General features: G+C 45.6%; 1 protein-coding gene across 1 annotated transcript in view; it reads left to right on the top strand.

The window, feature by feature from the left end:
- SOX3 (SRY-box transcription factor 3) overlaps positions 1-2,032 on the top strand; it is a 2,092-nt gene extending 60 nt beyond the window's left edge. Inside the window, exon 1 of the mRNA XM_054471603.2 lies at positions 1-2,032. This exon is cut by the window's left edge and continues 60 nt beyond it. Within this exon, the coding sequence (XP_054327578.1) occupies positions 1-1,290 (1,290 nt within the window). The 3' untranslated portion in view covers positions 1,291-2,032.
- Positions 2,033-15,496: the final 13,464 nt, after the last annotated feature.

Here is a 15,496-nt window from a genome sequence, read left to right as displayed (position 1 = left end):
GCTGACTTGGCGCGGAGCATTTTGATAAGCCTACCCTTCCCGCCGGACTCGCTGGCCCACAGGCCCCCAAGCTCCGCTCCGACGGAGTCCCAGGGCCTTTTCACCGTGGCCGCTCCAGCCCCGGGAGCGCCTTCTCCTCCCGCCACGCTGGCGCACCTTCTTCCCGCCCCGGCAATGTACAGCCTTCTGGAGACTGAACTCAAGAACCCCGTAGGGACACCCACACAAGCGGCGGGCACCGGCGGCCCCGCAGCCCCGGGAGGCGCAGGCAAGAGTAGTGCGAACGCAGCCGGCGGCGCGAACGCGGGCGGCGGCAGCAGCGGTGGTGCGAGCGGCGGTGGCGGGGGTACAGACCAGGACCGTGTGAAACGGCCCATGAACGCCTTCATGGTATGGTCCCGCGGGCAGCGGCGCAAAATGGCCCTGGAGAACCCCAAGATGCACAATTCTGAGATCAGCAAGCGCTTGGGCGCCGACTGGAAACTGCTGACCGACGCCGAGAAGCGACCATTCATCGACGAGGCCAAGCGACTTCGTGCCGTGCACATGAAGGAGTATCCGGACTACAAGTACCGACCGCGCCGCAAGACCAAGACGCTGCTCAAGAAAGATAAGTACTCCCTGCCCAGCGGCCTCCTGCCCCCCGGTGCCGCCGCCGCCGCCGCCGCTGCTGCGGCCGCAGCCGCTGCCGCCAGCAGTCCGGTGGGCGTGGGCCAGCGCCTGGACACGTACACGCACGTGAACGGCTGGGCCAACGGCGCGTACTCGCTGGTGCAGGAGCAGCTGGGCTACGCGCAGCCCCCGAGCATGAGCAGCCCGCCGCCGCCGCCCGCGCTGCCGCCGATGCACCGCTACGACATGGCCGGCCTGCAGTACAGCCCCATGATGCCGCCCGGCGCTCAGAGCTACATGAACGTCGCTGCCGCGGCCGCCGCCGCCTCGGGCTACGGGGGCATGGCGCCCTCAGCCACAGCCGCCGCGGCCGCCGCCTACGGGCAGCAGCCCGCCACCGCCGCGGCCGCAGCTGCGGCCGCAGCCGCCATGAGCCTGGGCCCCATGGGCTCGGTAGTGAAGTCCGAGCCCAGCTCGCCGCCGCCCGCCATCGCATCGCACTCTCAGCGCGCGTGCCTGGGCGACCTGCGCGACATGATCAGCATGTACCTGCCACCCGGCGGGGACGCGGCCGACGCCGCCTCTCCGCTGCCCGGCGGTCGCCTGCACGGCGTGCACCAGCACTACCAGGGCGCCGGGACTGCAGTCAACGGAACGGTGCCGCTGACCCACATCTGAGCACCGGCCTGCGCTCCTCCACCCTTGTTCCCCACCCCCGCCCCCACCCCCGCCCCGCACCCCCAAGTTGGGACGCCTTGTTTAGCTTTGCTTGCCTGGGACTGTTGCCTCGTACCGATGATGGGGAGGACTGAAAGTTTTGCTGTAGCTGTCGGGTTTTGTACAAAAGCAAAAATAAGTCAGGAGCAGCGAAAATGGGACTTCTAGAGAGCTCTCTTGCCCCACGCCGCTGCTCCTTCATTCACCTTTGTAGGCTGGGAATCGCTGTGTTATTTGCAAAGAAAAAACAGCCCCCACTCTTCCTCCTGAGTTCCAGGGTTATTCTGTTACATTTGAAAATGTTGTCTTGTTAGTTTGCAGTTAGCCAAGGAGTGAATGGGAGAAACATAGTATCGGGTGAGGCCAGCTGGAGAACTGCAACGCCTACGCCCCCAGTCGTGTTGCGTCTGTTTCCCTCGTGGTTTTTTGGGGCGCTGACCGCTCCAAGCAGCGCGGCAGCTAAAGCCAATGTTAATTTATAGCCAGGTGTGCGTGTGTCTCCCGCCTCGCCGCCCCTGGCCGCGGGACAGCTTCTGTCCAGTCATGTTGAGTTGGTGATTTCTGCCGTGATCTGTTTGATATTTCTTCGCGCTAATGTGTTCAGATTTCGTTTGGGTAGTGGGGAGGGGCTACTTTGTTTCAGGTTTTTCAAGCTTTTACTCTTAATTCCTAAATGAGAGATCAATAAATTTTATAACCAACATGATGGAGTCCTGATAATTTTGCGGCCCTGAAACTTTCTTGCAGGTTGGGGAGGGACCAACACTCGGTTTTACAACTGAGATCCCATCCTAGGGGCGGGGTGGGACCTGGGGGGAGGCAAGCATAATCTGAAATGGTTTCCTTTTAACTACTGGTGATCCACCATACACCAGCTTCCAATATTCTCAACTGAAACTCGGAACAGAAAGCGGCTTGTCTTCTAGGAGCGTCTCCCGAGAGCGGGCACACAGTAGTAGCTAAGGCGCAGAGCCCGCGGCCGCGCACTTGTTGATTGCAGTGAGCGTCTGCTGAAAGTGTCTGCTGCCGCAGCCACGCGAGGCGGGGCTGGAAAGGCGCGGCCGCTGAAACCGACCAAAAACGGGGCACTTTTACCTTTGTGCACTGGGGCGGGAAGACATTTGAGCCTAGCTGAAATATTTACAAAACGAAAACCCTTCGGAAATCTCGATGATCCTATTAAAAATAAATGGTTACAGGGATCCCCAGCAGGAAACAAATACATTTCAACCCTGGTAGCTGAACCGCCGGAGTCAACATTCAGCGCTGGAAGATTTGGTATTAAAAAGTACTCCTTAGATTTTCAAAGATCTCCGAAACTCCTCCCAAGCGTTTTGTTTTTAACATGTCAACTCAGTCCACCTATTTGTTTTCCAGAGAAGGCTCCTTTTCATCCAGAGTCTCGAGCCCGCTTTCTGCTCCATCCCCCCTCCCCACTTTCCTCCAGTCTCTGACCCTTGGCCGTTCCACTGTGCCCCCCGAAGGGCCTTTAGTTTCGCGCCCAGCCACACGGCCCCAGTGTATCTGTTTGGGGCCTAGGAAGAAAACAAATAGAACCAGTGTTTTTTTACCCCCTCCTCAGCTGTTTGAGGTGATTTCCTTAATCCCTTTAATCCTGTTACCTCGCTATCCCAGAATAACTAAACTCAGCCTTTCCAATAAGCTTGGCCTGGTGCACTGTTTTTATCCTCATCCACTACTGACCACAGGTTTCTTTGCTTGAGGTACGCTGGGACCCTAGGCGACAGAGTCTCCCGTAAATTGGTCCGAATTCCACATTTCCAGCCGGCTTCCTTTGTGTGGGCCAGTCATTCACCTGCGGGCCGGGAAGGGCCTGGTGGGGGGGTGGGGAGGGGGCTTTCTGAGGCTTCGGGGGTCGTACCCGCTTTTTACACATCACTGCGGATCCTGGAGACTAAACCCACTCCGCCTCTTCAAGAAAGGTCGGGTCTCCCTGGGAAGGCAGCACCAGCCCCCTAAGACATTTCCACTGCCACCCCTCACCCCCCGCATTCCATCCCCCACTGTGCAGCATGGGGTGGGAGGGGGCCGGCGTTGATTTACAGACCCATATGCTTTGCCCTCCACCCAGTCCTCCTCCTGGTCCTGCCGCGCGTCCAGGCTCGGGTTCGGGTTCAGTCTCAGCCTTGGTACCACTCCCCCTTCTCCCAATCCCAGGGCCACAGACCTCGCGCCCCTCCCGGCTGATTGGTGCTTCAATCCTTGCTGCTGTGATTGGAGCAAACCCGCAAGCTGCCTGGTCAGTGAGCTTCATCTCCCCTGGCCCCTCAACCCGGGTGCTCCAAAAACCCAGGGGCGAGAGGAAACTCTTTTGTCCTATCTATCCCCCCCAATCATATTTTTACCGTGGTTGGCCTTCAATAAAATACCTGTCCGTAGGTTACTCTGGGTTTCCAATTGCCAGCAATTGTGGACTCAAATTTGGTCTGAAATGACTCCAGGAAAGGGAGGGTAAAAACAAGCAATTCGCCCCCACTGTGGGAGGCGGTGCCAACAGGGGAATAAACTCTGACACTGCTTCTTTCGAAGAGTCCATTGTGCTGCTGCCTTCTTAGAAGTGCCAGGGTCACCCTTTCAGTGTGTCTCACATACCGCTCACTCTCTCTCTAAACATCCACGGCTTTGTGCTTCACTTTGTCTGATTTCCAAATTGCCTTTAAGAGAAAAGATTTCATCAATCAGCACATTAGGAGGATTTAAATACAGATGAAAAATGATTTTTTTTTTCTTTCCTTCAGCAGCATAGGGAAGAGAACTGAACTGAACTAGAATGAAACTTTCATCTTCTAGGCCAGAGTTTTCAAACTGGGGCCCCTCCCCCACTCCTCACGTCTATCAGGGCAACTGTACGTTAATCTATTTTATAGATTGGGGTTCTGATAAGGTTTAATTTGTAATAAGTGTTCTGCTGCTTAAACAGCAACAATAATGAAATCTGGTCAAACTCCAATTCTTCCTCCCTCCTCTTCCTTGTTTTACATAGGAGGAAACTGGCCCCAAAAGGGGAAATGACGGTGCTCAAGGTTGCGTAGCTAGTTCTACCGCGGCGCAGTGGAACCACACTCCCAGGCCTGGGAGGGTACTCTCTCCTCTGCCGGCCACAAAACCAAGAGATAAACCAGTGAAATCACAGCCCCAGCTGCCCCTCAAAGCCATAATCCAGCGGGGCCTCTAGAGAAAGGTAATTCCTGACACAAAGACACCTACTAGCCACCTCTCGGTGAATGAAGTGATGTGGGAAGCATCAAGTCCTTACCAAGGGAAAATGACTAGTCCATGTTTTAGCTTCTATGACAGGCGCAGAGCTACTTTTTGGTGAGAATTACCCTAGGTAGAGTTTTGCTTTCCTATCTTCTGACTATACAACTTCCTTCATTAATCCCCCTTCTAGAAATCTAGGAGGAGTGGTTGAGGGTGGGGGCTGAAGAGGCACATCCAAAATGCAGCCAAAGATTTATAACAAAAATATTCATCACAGCCCTTCTTATGCAAAAAAGTTCCAAACAGACCAAATGTCCAACAAATGGAGAAAGGTTAAGTAAAATGTTTAAAAAAGTCTACTTTGCAGACATGAAAATCGTTTACAGAGAAATTTTTAATGACACAGGGAAAAGCTTAAAGCACAAAGCGTAAACAGCGAGATACACAGAACTATATTCAGTGTATATGACCTTGACTATTTAAAAATAAGTATATTTGACTGGAGAAACATGCAAAAATGCAGGGTAGTGTTATGAATACTGGTTAGTCGTCCTTCTCATACTTTCCAATTTTCTCTAATAGGATTGCATTCCTGTTATCACTAGAAAAGGCAGGTTTAAAATATATTCTCTCCCTATCGCAAATACAAAATTGTGTCTCCTTGTGAAAGAGAAAAGTTCAAGCCTTTCCTTCAGCTGTTTTGGGGTGAAGAGGGGGCAGGGAGCCCCAGGAGCAGTAATCCTCTAGCTTTTCTCCAGGTTGGGGTCTGCAGTTAACACAAGAAGGACAAGCACACCAGAGCAACCCCCTGCCAATTCCCCTCCTCAGTAAGCAGGAGCAGGATCAGATTAGTGAGCGGCTCCGTCATTCTTCAGACCCACTCACTGGAGAAAAAGACCTCCTTGGGAGCCAAGCTAAACAGCCTGGGCTGCGGGGAGCTGGGGCCGCTGAGGAACCAGAAGGCGCTTAAATGCAGGGGCCCGATCAACCCTCACTGCCCTCTTGAGAAGGGGGCAGAGAGCAAGCCCAGGGGTGGGTTCCCAGGTCAGGCAGAGGAGAGGTTAGGTGAGCACCAACCAGCTGAGTGGAATACATACAACATGCTGTGTCTCTCCTTTCCATCGTCACCATCCTCATCCACACCACCACTGTCATTTCTTGTTGGACCTCTGCCATGGCCTTCTTCTACCTCTTCTCACTGCTTCTACTCTGCCCGCTTCAACCCATTTTCCCTAGAACATTCACTCCACTTGCCCAACATAAATCCTTTTATTGTTACTTTTTAAAGAACTTTCTGGTGGCATCCTATTGATTGATCTTTAAAAAATATCCCAACTCTCAAAAGCATTGCCTGATCCAGCTCTCACCTACCTCTCTGGGTTCAACTCCTTGGACCTCTTAGTCTTCCTTGGCTCAACCTTAGCCAGGATTCCTTTTGAGAAATGTTTGTTGAATAAATAGATTATGGTTTGTGTTAGTTTCATATCTCAACACATTTTAAAGTCTAGTAATCGTCTTAAATAAAGATTATTATGCACAGTACATATTTTATTTTTTGCATCTGTAGGATTTCCCCCAAATCCACACATCAAGCACAGATTTCCTAACAATTACATCTATTGACAAAAAGGCGCGGTTTCTTTCTTGCCTCAGGGCTTTTGAACTTGCTATTTCCTCTGCCTAGAATGTTCTTTTCCAAGCTTGCTTCTCAAATAGTCCAGTGTCCTTCTGAACATCCCAGTTCAGGCATCACTTTTTTTTTTTCATAGAGATGGGGCCTCACTATGTTGTCCAGGGTGGTCTTGAACTCCTGGGCTCAAGCAATCCTCCTGCCTCAGCTTCCCAAAGTGCTGAAATTACAGGTGTGAGCCACCACACTCAGCCACTTTTTCTTTTCTTATTTTTGGAGAGACAGAGTCTTGCTATGTGGCCCAGGCTGGTCTCCAACTCTTGGCCTCAAGCAATCCTCCAACCTCAGCCTTCCAAAGTTCTGGGATTACAGGCATGAGGCACGATGCCTGGCCCTAGCACCACTTCTTTTAGAAAGGTTTTCATGGTGCCCTTCTTCAGAATAGGACAGATCTCCTTGTTATAAGCTGTTATAGCTCTGGATGCCTTTCCAAGCACTGATTCCAGTGATCATTTTAATTTATTTGTATGATTCTGCCTCTTGTCTGCTTTCTAGTCTGTAAGCTCCATGAAGGCAAAGACCGTGTCTACTCTTCACCAATACTCAGCACAATGCCTATTTTATAGGAGGCTCTCAGAATATTCATGAGTGTTTATTGCATGTTTAGGAATGAGTGCCCTGGGGACTTGAAGCCAATAGGATCAGTGAAAATCAAGATTGAATTTATAATTTTTTGTCTCCATCTCTTACCAGCTGTGGGCTCTTGAGGACATCACTTACTCTGAGCCTCAATTTGTTGAAATGTCAAGTGGGAACAACAATGTGTCCAGTTTGTTGTTAAGGATTCAATAAAAAACGGTGCTTTGAGAGCTAAGCACAGTGCCTGGCACACATTGTGCAGTATGTGTTAGTTATTATTATCTTTGTAATTTTTTTTTTTTAAAACTTTTTTTTAGGGACAGGATCTCGCTATGTTGCCAGCCTAGAGTGCAGTGACTATTCACAGGCTCCATCGTAGTACACTGCAGCTTCAAACTTCTGGGCTCAAGCAATCCTCCTGCCTCAGCCTCCTGAGTAGCTGGGACCACAGGCACATGCCACCACATTTGGCTTATGTAAGCTATTATGATCACTTTCTCAATACCCTCTGTTGACCTTTCAGAAAAGAGGGAGAGTTCTCTGGTCAGATTGTGTACTTCCCACCATGAGTGATGCTTCTCATTGCTGAGGCTAGTTCTTGATACAGAAGAAGGCATAATCAGTCTTCACCATTAATAATGAAAAGAAAGCCATATGACACCAAAAGCATAAACAGACACACAAAAATAAACAGATTGAACTTCATAAAAATTAAAAATGTTTTGCTTCGAAGAACACCATCGAGAAAGTGAAAAGACAACCTGCAGAACCGAAAAAAATATATGCAAATCATATATCTGATCAGGGGTTTATGTCTAGACTATATAAAAACTCTTGAAACTAGATAATACAAACACAACTCAATTAAAAATCGGCAGAGAACTTGAGTAGACACTTTTTCCCAGGGAAAATGTACAAATGGACAATAAGCCCATGAAAAGATGCTAAACATCATTAGTCATCAGGGAAATGCATATCAAAACCACAATGAGATACCACTCACAAATAACATGGTTATTATAATAACAATTTAAAAGTAGACAATAGCAAGTGTTGCCAAAGATGTGGGAAAATTGGAATCTTTATTCAGTGCTAGTGAGAGTGCAAAACTCTTTGAAACAAGTCCAGCAGTACCTTAAAAGGTTCAGCATTGATTTACCATATGACCCAGCAATTCCACTCTAAGGAATAACCAAGAAAAATGAAAACATATTTTCATGCAAAAATCTGTAAACTAATGTTAGTAACAGCACTATTCATAGTAGCCCAAAAGTAGAAACAACCTCAATGTCGATTACATGATTAATAGGTAAATAAAATTCGATATATCCATACAATGAATAGTATTCTGCAATGAAAAGAAATCAAGTACTAGTATATACAGGGGCTAGGATCCACACACATATTTCTTTGTTCTGTCAGCTGAGAGGACCTGGAAGCAGAGACATCCCGGTTACAATGAATACACCTAGTGCCCAGATCTTAGTTTCTAACATCATTCTTCAATAAAAGGAACCAGAGATCTTTGGGAAAATGACTGATTCTAGGACTGGGGCCAGAAATATACAAAATAAGCCTGTTGCGTCTTGCAGTGATGGAAAATAAGGGAAGGAAAAAGAGAGAGACAGAGAGAGAGAGAGAGAGAAATAGGGAGAGGGAGAGAGAAGACACATAAACTACAATGATTCTGTGTCAAAGGAACACAATAGCCAACTAAAATAGCTCCCAGTGACCAAACTGGAACAATTTGAGCAACAAAATGAATAAAGCAGTATCGGACTGTAACCTAAAGTATTAAAAAATGCATGTATCCACACTGATATAAATAAATAAGTAAATAAATAAATGAGAGGAGAGGAAGACACAAATCTGTGCAGAAGAAGTCAAAATAATTTATGTAGATACTCTGGACTCTGGGTAGTGGAGCACAACTCCCCATGCCTTAAGTGTGGGCTGCTCATAGTGAGTACCTTCCAAAACTGTATGGAAAACAGGCAAAAAGGATAACTGCAGTGGAGAAACCTGACAAACCCTATCAAATCCAGATTATCAAGGTCAACATCAACAGTCATAAATCATGTTGATAGCATGTAGCCTTGATATGATGTGATGAGAATGGCACTTTACCTCTGCAGTCTTCCTCCCCAAAACAATAATCCCAGTTGAATCATAAGAAAAGCATCAGACAAATTCTAACTGAGGGACATTCTACAAAACACCTGACCAGAAATCCTCAGAACTGTCAAGGTCATCAAAAAAACAACAAAAGGCTAAGAAACAGCCACGAGTAGCCTAAGCAGACATGACTGCTATTGTAATGTAAATGTATTATGGTATTCTGATAGGATCCTGGAAAAGAAAAAGGACTTTAGGGAAAACCTGAGGAAATCTGAATAAAGTATGGAGTTTATATAGTAATAACATATCAGTATTGGTTCATTAATTATAACAAATGTACCACACTAACGTAAGGCGTTAATTATAAGGGAAATGGGATATGGCATTACATGGGAACTCTCTGTACAATCGTCCCAATTTTTCTGTAATCCAAAACTGTTCTGAAAAGTAAAGTTTATTCTTTATTTTTTTGAGACAGGGTCTCCTTCTGTCACCCAGGGCGGAGTGCATGGCATGATCTCGGATCACTGTAACCTCCACCTCCCGGGTTCGAACAATTCTCCTGTCTCAGCCTGCCCCGTAGCTGGGACTACAGGCATGCGCCACCACACCCAGCTAGTTTTTGTATTTTTAGTAGATGCGGGTTTTCACCCTGTTGGCCAGGCTGGTCTCGAATTCCTGGCCTCAACTGATCTGCCCACCTCGCTCACCCAAAGTGCTGGGATTACAGGTGTGAGCCACCATGGCCAGTCAAGTTGTTTTTTTGAAAAATAAATGATGAACATCGATGAATCTTGAAAACATTAACAAGTGAAAGAAGCCAACTGTAAAAGATTATATATTGTATGATTCAATTTGTATAAATATCCAGAAAAGGCACATCTATAGAAACAGAAATTAGATTAGTGGTTGCCTACGGCTGGAGGGATTGGGAAGAAACAGACAGTTACTGCTAATGTGTACAGGGTTTCTTTTTTGCATGGTGAAAATGTTCTAAAATTGATTGGGACGATGGTTGCACCACTTTGAATATTCTAAAACCCATTGAATTTTAAATTTTACATGGATGAATTTTATGGTATTAAATTATATATCAATAAAGTGGCTATTTGAATTTAAAAAAACACCTGGGGCTCTGGTGGCTGATACTAGGTGAGGTGTTTGAGAGAAAGCTGTCCAGTGCTAGGGGCTATTGTACTAACCAGCTGCTACCTCAAATCCAAATGCATTCTGCTAACCTAGTCTGTTAGAACAGGAAAAGTCCTCAGAAATAATCTAATCCAGCACTCGCATTTTACATACAGGGAAACTGAGGCCCAGAGAGACACAGGCATAACAAGGTCACACAGCTTGTTAATGCCAGAGTCAATGAACTAGAGCTTGAGTATTCTCCCTCCCTGTTCAATGATTTTTACAACTACCCTCAACTTGCCTTTAATAAGGCTGAATGTGTTCTTTCCATCTCCACCAGAAACACCTTCTCAGTTTGAGGGTATACAGAAAAGGACAAAACATTCCCAAAAGAAAAACAAAGTAATCTTTTTAGTTACTAAAAGTCTAGAATTAGTTACTAAAAATCTAGAATTTCAAATTGGGTTCTTGTGGTAGCAACTCTCCTCAAAAATTTTAAAAGTGAGAACTTCTGTATTAAATAAAATTTTCATTGACAAAAGGGTCCTATTTAAAGAAGTAATTAAGAGCCTGTTTCTTTTTGAAGTATGTATTCTCTATGAAAATGTCAATCAAATGTAACTGAAGTTTAAATTACCATGTTTATTTTACTCTTACACTTTATTAACTAATGATAAATATGCTTTTATATGTGGATCTTGACAATCCCTGATGAGCAAAAATAAAAAATGTATAATACTTATTAAACAGTATTCAAAACATTTAATGAACTTCAGTTTTTATTTAAACATAAAAACTTCAAGGACTTTTGAAATATGTTAAAAAGCTTTGCTAATGCTCATGATTTATTTACTCTATAAACACTTTTGAGGCAACCTATATGTCAGGAAGTGTGCAATGATCTGGGAACAAAAGGAAGTCATGTGGCTCACAATGTAGGTTTGGAGAGAGAGGGTCAACAGGTCTCATTCTTGAGACAAAATGAAATGGGAACCATTCCATGGTAGGGCCAGGGTTCATGAGAGAGTCAAAGAAGGGGCTTCCTGGAGAAGAGAATATTTAAGCTGAGCCTTATAATATACACAGAAATTTCATAGGAAAAGAAGGGGTGGTGGGCATTCTGGGCTGATAGAACAGCATGCAAAAAACACAGTCATCTATGTTGGAGTCAGGGAACTTTATGTGGTTAAGGAGCATGGCTTTGGAGGGAGCAGATGGAGTGATGTCATGGGAAATGAGGCTGGAGAGGTAGAAAACGTCATATTCGTGGACCTTGAATGTCATGTTAAGGGGTTGTGACTTGATTCTGTACTCAGTGGAAAACATGAAATGATTTTGGTCAGTGCTTTATAAAGATCAAGCTGACTATGGTGTGAAGGACAAATTGGACAAGGAAGAGGCTAGAGGCAGAGAGAATAGCCAAGAGGCTGTTTGATTTTGGTTAAGGCAAGAAAGCAATCTCTGACTGAGTCCAGTAGCAATGAGCATGGGAAGTGGTAAGATCAAGAGGTAGGTAAGCAGGGTGAGTCTCTTCTTCATCCTGGTTGGGGGTGACTAGAGAGAGAGGTAGCATGAACAGAGATAGAGAGCACAAGAAAAGGAGTTTAAGTTCTTAAACTTTTTTTTTTTTTTTTTTTTTTGAGACAGAGTCTTGCTCTGTCGCCCAGGCTGGAGGGCAGTGGCACAATCTTGGCTCACTGCAACCTCTGCCTCCTGGGTTCAAGCAATTCTGCCTCAGCCTCCCGAGTAGCTGGAATTGCAGGTGCCCACCACCACACCCAGCTAATTTTTGTATTTTTAGTAGAGACGGGGTTTCACCATGTTGGCCAGGCTGTTCTCGAACCCCTGACCTCGTGATCTGCCCGCCTCGGCCTCCCAAAGTGCTGGGATTACAGGCACGAGCCACCGTGCCTGGCCAGTTCTTAAACGTTTAAAGTGAAAAGAATAGATTTTGATATGTGACTTTAGTTTGGTACTATATGTTTCCATGTATAATCACATTAATATCTACATCACTTTTGTTCAAATGAACCATTGCCCCATCAAATTTAATGTGGTTTTGTAGGTTAATAAAAACATATTCCATCTACTAGCATTGCTCAATTGAAAATGATTCTATTTGTTGCTTTATTAATTGCACAATTGAAATACCATTATTTGCAAGTAGATAGTTTCAAACATTCAGAAGTAGTCTGTGCATTTTTTTCTGAGAAGACCTCTAAGGTGCTTTCTAACTTTAAGATTCTTCCATGAGACTCTGTGCAGGAACAGGATATCTGTAATGTCAAAAGCCCCAAGCAGCTCAGCAAAATTGGAATGGTAACAAACTTCTGTGCTCACACCCTGGGTAGGATAGTGTTGTCAACACTTCCAGCACAGCTGATAGAGCTGTCTTTCAGTCTGTCTGCAGGCTCTGTTTACATTCTGCAGGTTAGCTAGAAACACACTCACCACCACCAACCCCTGATAAAGATCTCTGGGTCAATTTGACATCTTCTAGACTCCTCATGTACTGTGTTTCTTCTAACAAGCTTTCCTGCTATGTCACATCGTATAATTTCTTTGGGAAAAATAAATTAGGCTGAGTATGTAAACAACATATGAACTCTAGAGATGTTGCCAATAATTACAAGCAGCAGAAATCAACAGCAGATTTACGCAGCACACTTAAAAAGGGGACTTGTCCAATTTGGAGAGGGCTCAGGTTAATCTGAAAGGTGAAGAGAGTCACTCATATTTGGAGTCTTTAGTGAGGTAAAATGAAAACCCAAAAATGGCTGCAAAGATAAGGAAATTTTTTTTTAGGATGCGAAGTAGTTGCTTAGGAGAAGATATACATAGATAGTACACACAAAAACACATACACACAATAACACTGGTTTGATGAAATGTTGAGGATCTCCAGGGCTTCAGTGTTGCACTTCCTAAGCCACCTCTACATTAATACTCCCAAATGTCCAGTCCATATGATTCTCCTAAACCTCTGCCCTTTGAATCCTGCTGCCTCCTAAGTATATTTACAGGGGTGTCCCACAGGCCCTCAAAGTTTGGCCAGCAAACTAGTATATCATATTCCTCCCCAAAGCAAAACCTCCTACTTTATTTTCCATCTTAATTAAGTCGATGTCTGCCGAGATATCTGTTTCCTTCTCACACTCCAACTCAGCTTGCTCACATTTTCAGAATTCATCTGCTTTTCGTTGCCACTGCCTTATTGGGGCTTGTATTACTTATCTATTGCTGTGTAAGAAATTATCTCAAATGTTGGCAGTATAAAACAACAGATACCCTACTTGTTAATTCCAGTTTCTGTGGCTCAGGAATTTTGGTGTGGCCCACCTGGTTCAGGATCTCTTACAAGGATGCAGTCAAGGACTACAGTTATCTCAAGGTTCCACTGGGGTAGGATCCATTTCCAAGGTAACTGATGTGGCTGTTGGCCTGCCTCAGAAGATCTACTTCCCAGTTCACTTAAGTGGCTGGTGGGCAGGCCTCTGGTTCTAGCTAGGTTTTGGCCACAGACATAAGCCACTTGCCATCTGAACCTCTCCATAGGGCCACTCACGACATGGCAGCTGATTTTGGAAGTCATAGCCTTTCTGTAACCTAATCTCAGAAGAGTCATCCATCCTTTACTGTATTCTGTTTACAGGAGTGAGACATTAGGTCCAGGCCACAGTCAAGGGGAGGGGAATAAACAGGGGCCTGAATGTCAGCAGGCAGAGATCATTGGAAACCAACTTAAAGTCTTTCAACCAGAAGGTCCTTGTCTTTGGCTAGAATGTAATGCAGGCACTAGCAGCCCACTGGCCTCCAGGGCTCCAGGGTCACCTCGCTCCAGGTCATCTTTCATATTGAAACCGGAGCAGTTTTCCTATGAAAACAATCTGATTATGTGATGCTGCTGCTAAAAACCAACTCTGTTGGCAACCTGTGCTACCCATAGGACAAAATACAAGCTCCTTGGCAAGCCATCCAAGGCCCTCCGTGATCTGTTCCTGACTTCTTAGCTCCTTGGTCTTGTTTCATATCAACACACTTTTCCTCTAGAGCAATACCAAATTTCCCATGATTCCCAGGTTCCCTGAAACAAACCAGGTTCTTCTAGGTCCTTCCACAATTTCAGAGGCAGTGAAGAGTGTATGCTCCTCTGGCTGCCTGGTCTTGTTTTCTGCCTCTCATCCTTCGAGGCACAGGTTCAGTGGCACCTCCTTTCAGATTCTTACCCTGACTATCCCTGTCTGTGCCTCCCAAACTCTTTGTATGTAGTTCCATTCGAGGAACTTACACAGTGCCTGGCATACATGATGAGACACTTGATGCCACTTTGTCATTTTCTTGAATAAAACCAAATAGAGCTAGAGCTGTACAAAAGAAAAAAAAAAAGCATAGATTATTGAAGTTCAAATGAGGTAGGACTTGGAGGGCTTGAGAGGAGAAAGGAACGCATTTGTCTGAGGTTACACTGCTATTCAGTGACCGAGTTGGAACAACTAACAAGCTTAGCCAGACCTCCTTCTATCAACTCAAGTGCTCTTGCTACTCCTACAAAAGTAACTTCACTGCTTTTAGGCTCCCTGTTGCCCCCTAAAATCTATGATTCGCCAAAGATAGGAAAAACAGAAGTTTAAAAATAAGCCTGCAGGTGATGCTTCTCCATTCTTGTTAGAATCAACATGAGTCCTATTACTATCTCCATCTTGTGTGAACATAGACTTCCTGCATGATAAGGTGGCGAGAATCACATTCTAATTTGTAGTAAAGAAATCAGAAGAAATTCCGTCCACTTTTCAGTTTTTGTTGTAGGGCTGAATTTGTTTGCAGGAGTTTATGGTCCTGGAGGACCACTCTTGGGCCTCCTCCAGTAACTATATTCTTCTCCAGTTTCTGTAGGTTCATTCAGCATTCTCCTTTCTGGGTACATGGATTTCCATTTCCAGAGCTACAAGCTTCAGGATATTCATGGGAAGAAATGTATGGACAGCAGAAGGTTCTCCTTTCCTTCTTCTTCCTTTTCTACTGAATAAGTCCTTAACATACCAAAAAGAGCTGTCCTAGAGATAACAAGGACTTGCAGCATGTGATGCCTGAGTAGCTACAGCAGCAAGGGCAATTCCAGTGACAGTGCAGGCTCTGAAATCAGCAAGAATGAGGAATCTGACAGGAGGTGCTGAGGAGGAATATGCTGCAACGGCTCACGAAGTGCTGATGTGGGGAGGGCTGTGGCAGGGCAGCTGGTTGTGTGTCAAAATCCCAAAGATATAGTGAGGTTCTTGCTAGATATTGTGTACTTTCAGTGGAGAGAGAAAAGAATTAGGGCTCAAATTGTGAAGCCGGTAAGTCTTTCAGAGCTTGACCAGTGTAACCAGTTGGATTTTTAAATTTCAGCTTCTACCCAAGTCCATAGCTTAGCTTGCTTTCATTGAA

Source organism: Pongo pygmaeus, chromosome X (assembly GCF_028885625.2).
Source record: "Pongo pygmaeus isolate AG05252 chromosome X, NHGRI_mPonPyg2-v2.0_pri, whole genome shotgun sequence".
NCBI lineage: Eukaryota > Metazoa > Chordata > Mammalia > Primates > Hominidae > Pongo > Pongo pygmaeus.
The sequence above is the reverse complement of the archived record's forward strand: the minus strand, read 5'-3'. Positions and strand labels throughout refer to the sequence as shown.